The sequence below is a fragment of the Seriola lalandi genome, unplaced genomic scaffold (genome assembly GCF_002814215.2).
Source record: "Seriola lalandi dorsalis isolate HSWRI2012SDOR001 ecotype SW California unplaced genomic scaffold, Sedor1 jcf7180002054408, whole genome shotgun sequence".
NCBI lineage: Eukaryota > Metazoa > Chordata > Actinopteri > Carangiformes > Carangidae > Seriola > Seriola lalandi.
In genome coordinates, this window is record NW_019524961.1 from 94,827 (window position 1) to 102,939 (window position 8,113).

The following is an 8,113-nucleotide window of genomic DNA, read 5'->3' on the forward strand; positions in this document are numbered from 1 at the left end:
ACAGAGAGCTAAAACATGTCCATGGTTAATAAATACATAAAAAAATATATTTTTAAAAATTAAATTACATTCTTTAAATATTTAAATAACCCATTAAGGCAATACATAATATAATGAAATATTTTTTACAAAAAGTATCGAAAAGTATCGAAAAGTATCGAAATACATATTGGTATCGGTATCGTGACAACCCTAGTTGCTTCACAGTAGAACTGTGTGCAGCGCAATGATTCACTAAGCCCCTCCTTACCTCTCACTCTCCCATTAGAAAAAACTTACTGTGTGTCACAGTTGGACTGCCCAGTTTAAGAAATCCTGCCGCACTGGTGCAGTGGTTAATGGTGTTACACTTATTACAAAAGTGAAGTGAACTAACAAAATAATTATAAAAAACCTGCATTATTTTCTCTTTCTAAAATGTAACACAACCAAAGTACTACCTCATTTTAATACCGTGCCATTTTGACTTTGATACTCTTCTCCTTGTCAACAGTTAGCATTCAAACCATAATAATACAGTAATTTGGAAACACATCATAAGCACAACAATAAGGAAGTCTGAGGTATCATTTTAATAATTTGGGGGTGATGAATATTCATTTGCATTTTTCTAACTTAAGAGACTGATATTGCTGCTATGGAACCATGACCTGAAATAAATTAATTTAACTGAATTAAACAGTGGAGGCCCACTACTGGTTAGTGAATGTACAGTGTAGGAAACAGTGTCATGAACATCCTAAATGTAAAGATGTAAGCACCAAGCTTGAGTGTAATCGGTTGCTTGTATTGCTGAAAGTTATAGGAGTACAAGATCATACTCTTTAGCCCTCAGTAAAGAGAGCACATTTGTAACACAGAGCTCAAAGCTGTCAGAGGACAATGCTCTTAAAACCTCTTCAGTGAATGACTGCCAAAACTAGCTAGAAGACTGCAGTTAAGAAAGTTGGGGCAGAAGACCGACTCAAAGTAATTTGCAATGAATAATAGCAGTGGCTACATTGTACTGTAGTTTATGCAAGCAGTGGGCTATGCTGAACCTCTTCCACCCCCATGTAATTAAATGTAAAATTAAACAAACACTTTACCGGCTTATAATGTGCGGGTGAGCACACAAGCACAAATGTTGCTCTGAATATGCAGCAGTCACTGCGCTAACAAATTGGGCTACCGTTGAAGCATCTCCATCAAGGCATCTGTGACTCGTGTGGCCTCCGGGCTGCTGACAAGCACCTCTTGTTAGGTGGCAATCTTGCCAACACTTTCAGAATAGTCCCACCAAATCGGCTGACAGGCAAATTGGGGGCTAAAAAACAGGGCATCAGTTACCTCAGTTCAGTGTGAAAGAATCAACCAGTGTTGTCCTTTGTTATTGCCCTGAACAACATCCTAGAATAGTCTGCAAAAAGCTGAATGCACAATCATTTGCACAACCAAGAGGATAACCTCACAATGAGAAAATTCAACTAAGCTGGCATACTAAATCATGCCACAAAAAAAAAATCATCTTTCTGATGTTTCAATAATCAGCATACCTTTAATATAAATGACACTGTAAACACCGGCCTCTGTAGAACAATTAACAGCCAACCAAATCTGGTATGAAATTGGGCTATTCGTGAGCCTTTCATTGTCTTAGCCAGTGGCTTCCCCTGGCTTGATGCTTCTTCCCACCAGAAGTCGCTCATCGACACATGCCCCAGGTGCCCGGGAACAGATCTGTCGCTCTCCCTCTCACACACACATGAAGCACACCTTGAATTCCCAGACTCCCCTGATTCTACTGCTATGCCTGACACTGGGCTGCTGGGAGGTCTGGTCTGGGAAATAGCACTTAATCATCAGGGGCTTGACCTCAAGCCTACTGACTGAGGAGAAACCAGTAAATAAAACAGCTCTAAGATGGAAGAAAACAAGGAATATTTTTCGTCTTTTCATTTCCCTTTAAGCAATGTGATATGAGTTCTATGCAAGAAGGGCTAGCCTGTAAGGAGTATAGATAGAAGAGTCAGGGCCCAAATAATCATTACCTTTCACACTGAGGTATGCTGTGAAATGGCTAATAAGTTGCAGTGATAACTCCAATCTATTAAGCAAGGACTAATGTGAGTCTAGGAAACCTGCCTATTATAATGACCAAGGACGGGAACCCACTAAAACCTTTCTACTGCAGGTAACTGGACACCATATCCACACTGAATATTTCATAAGCTGTTGGACAGTCAGTCGGGGGTTTAAGCAGGGATCACTGCTCCAGCCAAGTGCCTGGTAGGAAGATCAATCACGAATTATTCTCCATTTTCCCACACTACAGCTGTACCTATGGTGGTGCTGTGCAAGCAGCCGCTACTGGGATGGCCTAATCAACTTTCAGCTAAACATGTTTTTTTTTTGCGTGTGAAAAAGACAGAAGGGAAGAAAAACAGGATGTGTGTGTAAGAAAGAGAGAGAGAAAGAGAGAGAGAGAGAGAGAGAGAGAGAGAGAGAGAGAGAGAACACAGAAAAGCTGCTACCCCCACTAATTTTGCTGGCTTTTCAAAAAAGCTGAGCTGGTAACATCACTTGTGGGGGCAATTTAATTTTCACAGCACTTAACAACTTTCTGCAGCAAAGACTGTATTATTAAAGGGGTCAGACACACTAAAACATCCTGTCTGAAGTGTTATCTGATATCAAAGTGTCGATTGAGATAGTGGCGGATTGCGCAAGACCTCTGTGAGACTGCTGACATCTCGGTGCTAAATCACACTTGTTACAATTTTTAGAAATGTGTTTCTTAAGAAAAAAGTTATTCTACTGCACCCAAAATTTGCTTTTTAGAGCATTAGAGCATACAGGCAGGCAGGATAAGCCGGGGAGGGGAAGCAGAGGCACAGATCATGTGTTCTGATCGTTTTAGATCATGTTAGGCAGTTTTCCAATGCCTCTTGGGCCGAAAATCTTCTCTTAACCTGGTAACGCTACAGTAGTGAGAGTGCACGCAGATGGCACAAAAACTCTACAGCAGCAGATGGCACATATACCACAATCCCAACTGTATCTTACCTTAACCTAAACATAACATTTTCAACCCACCTGAACAATTAAAAGACTTGGATCTATTTCTCATCTTGCAAATTAATCCAGATTTCTGATTTGCCAGTCGTATGCATAATCTATTGTGCACTGCAACCATTTTATCACTTTAGCCACTTTTAGCCATCATAACCAGCATCAATGACGACAACTACGGTTAACAATTATTTTAAACTACCAGTTTCATCAATAATTTTTAGTCTGTATAAAGCTAAAAATAATGGAAAATGCCTATCGCGGGATACCAAACCCCCAACTTAGAACTGCACCTACTAGCACCGACAGTGGCCTGATTCAGTAGATTGGGTGCCCGACATGATGTGACATACCCACATTAAATACATTTTCTTTGTCAGTGTTGTAATAAAATTCAGTGTTTCCACTATCAATTACATTTATCATGATGGATCACCAGCTCGGTTCTCAGTGTGTAATGAAAACTGAGTAATACCTGGCTTCATGTTAGTTACATAGAAATTATTTAAATGAGTTTCCCACAGTGATACATACAGATTTTAAATTTGAGAAAAAGAGTCACTGGTAACAAATTGGTATGAGCAGATACCCTGGGTGGAGGTATCTAAATAATTCAAGCGAAAAAAAGTCACAAAAACCAAAGGATACTCTTCACGTTTATATGATTTAGAGAGCTGCAAAGGTCAGTTAATGAATCAATCATCAGAAAAATTATCTGAAACATTATCTGAAACTATCAATTTGTTTGAGTAATTTTTCAAGCAATAACGTGTTTTCATCCGCTTAAATACTAAGATTTTCTGACGTTTACAGGCATTTTTACCAAAGATAATTGAGAATATAATAGTCAATGTAATCGATAATGAAAATGACCATTCATTGCAGACATAATATGAAGCAGCAAAAACAAAAGAAGCACAAACTGATTTTTGGTATTTCTGCATGATAAATGACTGATCGACAATTCAACTAATTAATTCATCAGCTCATCATTTTAGCACCACACATGTCCAAACACACTGTTTTAGTGGACTTAACTACTGAAAGCTAATATCCTCTATGGCACACGGGAAGCCTCCATCTAGACCTTGAGCAAAGCTCCAGTCATGCGAAGCAGCAGCAGCAGTTCTGCTGCCGACAGGTCAGAGAGAGAGTATGAGTGTAAGTGTGAGTGTGAATGTGTATGTCTGTGCTGCTATACCCCAGTATCCAGCTCATTATTTGCCTGACAGAGATGCTTCATCTCCCCTCACTCTACTGTCAGAACGGACTCTATTCCTGACATAACCAAGGTGGAATAAAGACTTGACTGCTTCCAAGGAACGCACCCCTGCCATACACACATGTGCTTCACCATCCAGCTTCCAGTCTAGTTAAAGGAGGGAAGCAGATACTAGGCAAATTCTAGTACTTCAAAAAAGGGATATATTTGTACAAGCAGGTTCGGAGAGTTACACCTCCACAAGGTTTAGTCTGGAAGGCAGTCATAACAATATTCTTTGCAGAAACCATCCACTGACTCATTGCCTGAAGAAGATTGAGCATTAATTTGGAGTTGATTAAAGAAAGTGAAATGCATTTTTAAGTCAGGGCACAACTTTTGAATTTAATTATGTTTATGAACGGAGAAGAGCAAAAATTCTCACTTGCATGCCAACTAAAGCTTGCTTGTTTTTCCAATGATCAACAAATATTAGGAAACGAAAATGAGCACAGCCAGATAACAGAAAAGTCATATCAGGGACTTGCCTTGTGGTGTTTGCATATTGCAGAATAAGCTTGATATTTTTGGTGCTTGTAAATCCAATCTCGATTCTTCAAATTGCCAGCTTGTTTAACGAAATGGTTAGCTGTAGGTAATTTGAAGCTTTGTGCAGAGGAAAATCAATAGCAGCATCCAAGCATTCAGACGACAACGGCACTAATCATGCGTGTCTCAGAATGACGGCCACTTCCAATCAGCAGCCCATTTGCCTGCAGGTGTAAAATACACGTTCTCATTCCTCACTGTCAAAATAAGGTGAGGAAGTTATAATACCTTGTGCAACTAAAACTAATAATCTTAAAAAACCCACTTTTTAGAGAGATAAAGACTCATCTCATTCCTAAGAGTCAACAGACGATATCAGAATGCATATTTGAATAATAGTCCATTTAGTATTCTGGGCAAAAGAGTGCTCACTGGGATCAAGTTTGTGTTAATCTATACAAAACTCTAGCACCATGGCTCATATGTAGTGGGAATGGGGTCCAAAACTCTGAGACCACATTCTCAGAGTGAGAGAAACATGCATTGCACGTACACACCGAGAATTCCCGAAAGCGTTAACAATTGTAAAAATGTAGGGCAATGGTTCTCAGCAAGCTGATCAGGATTACACACGGGGTCAAAAGATGACTGTAGGGAGGGGATGAATGTTGCAAAATTTATTAATAGCTGACTGCAAATATTCAGTATTTCTGTTGTAAATCTCTCATTTGATTAATGTATTTTTCTCACAAAAATAAAATATCACTTTGTGGCTGAATTCACCATCCTACACATTTAAGCCCGCAACAGACGGCCCCATTCAAGCATGGCTTTGTTTTCAGGGTCCAAGAGAAAAACAGAAAAGAAAAAGAGCAACACATGTAGACTACTCATAGCTGCAAGGGCTTTTAAACTTTTAAATATCAAAGACTGCCTTTGCTTTTGTTTCTAGACATGTTGTCAAAGAGCTATGCAGTTTTAGCTCTGTAATTGTAGAAACTGATGCCACTTTGTAGCCCCTACTGAGGCAAAATAGCTCCTACTGCAACTTGGAAGTGTAGCAAAATACCATAGGTCATATACTGTATGTACCAACTGTGTGGCCACCCAGGACAATTATCGGATATATGGAGGCCATGAAGAAAGACCACAGTTTCTAAGGAGCGTGTGACACTTGCAACTACTCATTAACAGTGCTAAGGTCGGTCCTTGGTGCAAATTCCAGCCTCAAAGCAGGATAAAGCTCATCTGAACTGTATGTAAATGGTAAACCTCTCATAACCCTAAGCCTCGGCCCTTGGCTACAAAATGCAATCAAGTTATCAACATAATTGAAGAGAGGAATGTCACCCTGAACAAGACATAGCACCTGTCCTTGAAAATTAATAAATTAATGCATCAGTAGTGCTGTCTGGTTGAATGCCACAGAGTATATGAGAGCACTGAGGGAATGACAGTGCATTGCAACCAGGCGGACACTTGTGAGCCCATGTGACACTGTTACAAAGCGGAATAATCCTGCATTGTGATGACAGACACACCAGACCGGATCAGTTGGCTTCCGGGTTACACAGCCTGCTGTTAGGACGAGCACCGGCTGTAATTTATGCAAAACCTGATAGTCCAGTATGCAATTCTCTACTCGCCATTTATAAATTCAACGACAACTTATGATAAGTCTAAAAGAAAATTATTACTTGCATTTAAAAGAGCCTAAATCATTCAATCGCATAAGCCGACAATCTTGATCTAAAACCAAAAACTATTTCAACTCCACCCTCTCACAGTAAATTGAGTTTTCATTGAAATAAAACTAGAGCTGAGTGTAGAAAAATCATGCATTTCTTCCTCCAGTTGTTCACACGTTTTTCTACAATCCAAAAAAAAGTTGTACCTGCAGCTGGAGGCTCCTCACACGCCTCACTTTATCATTTAGACTTATTATTTGATGAATGCCAAAATCAAACTAGACAAGCGAGCTGCTCAGATCATCACATTTAAATGTCAAGGTCCCAAAAACAGAGTACACATCAGGCCACCGACCCCCACATTCAAAGTGTTTGTCCCAAGGACATCAGAGAAAAATCCTGTCATTGTTCATCAAGAGAAAACAACTGTTTCTCCTGAGTATGAGCTAACAGGTTAACAGAACATTTAAGTAGTTGTAGCTATGTTCAAAACAGTCGTTGTTGTGCTGACTCTAAAATAATAATGTGAAATTATTATACGTTATCATAAATTTTAAAGAAAAGACCTCCTGGGACGATTTTGACCTAAATCTCTAGCTTTCGTTGCCACTACAAGCAATTGTCAACAGGGAATCAAGCTGACCTGACAAACGTTAGCTAGCTTACCATGGATCAAACTCGTGGATGATGCTCTCGAACCGGATCACCGCGAAAAGTCTGGAGCTGAATCCCGCCAGACAGGCCAGGAAAAGAATACTAAACGAGAGTAGAGACTGCCACCCTGCTGGCTGTGTCAGTCCGCCAGACAGGCCTCCTTTGCCCCCTCCTCCACCCGCGGCGCCGGGTCGGCTGTTCCCGTGCACCGAGCCCCCGGCATTGGTGGACGCTTTGTGCCTGCCGTCGCTGGCTGCGTGGTGCTCCGCCATTTCTGCGTGCGGTGTCGGTTGGGTTTGCTAGAGCGTCCCTCCTGCCACGCTCCCGTCTCTGCCTCCGCTCCGTGCTGTCGTAAACTCCCTTACTTAGTGTCCGCTTTCCTAAGATATCCTATCTTCTAAGTCCCGTGTGCATATATATATGTTTGTATATATGTATAAATTCAGTATCGTTAAACCGAGATACAGCCGTTACATCCCGAAACGCATACTCATGCGCCACATACAGAGCCTGCAACAGTCAATCCGCTACACGATTGAACGCCGGTGGAAAGGGGCGGGAAGGAAGCAATGGGCGGGGCGTTGCAAAGCTGTGGCGGCCTCTCACAGATCGACAGGTACGAGAAGGCGGGATTTTGCGTCGTTAAGCCAATCAGAGAGCAGCGCCGATTATATAGACAGACGAGTCCACCAATGGAAACGCACAAAATTATGGCTGCTACTGATTGAAATAAGGATCATCCCCTGTTGTATATGAAATTGAGTCATTCTGGCGCTCACTATAAATAAAATCCTTATTATTCGGCTTAAAGTTGGCTGTATAGCCTTGAATAAGTCATGTTTCATAGATAATTACAAAGATAACAAATTATGTTCAAATGTTGGGTCCAAAATCTAGAAAGAGACCGTTTCCCTTGCAGCTAAAAGCTATAGGCAGGTCTGTGAAGATAAATGTTCTCTGTGAGTGCAAT

At 40.8% G+C, this 8,113-nt stretch overlaps 1 protein-coding gene across 1 annotated transcript in view; it reads right to left on the bottom strand.

Annotated features, from left to right (window-relative positions):
* Positions 1-7,683, bottom strand: part of LOC111657652 (dolichyl-diphosphooligosaccharide--protein glycosyltransferase subunit STT3B) — a 77,828-nt gene extending 70,145 nt beyond the window's left edge. Inside the window, exon 1 of the mRNA XM_087175037.1 lies at positions 7,156-7,683. Within this exon, the coding sequence (XP_087031163.1) occupies positions 7,156-7,415 (260 nt within the window). The 5' untranslated portion in view covers positions 7,416-7,683. The remainder of the gene's footprint in view (positions 1-7,155) is intronic.
* Between the last annotated feature and the right edge of the window lie 430 nt (positions 7,684-8,113).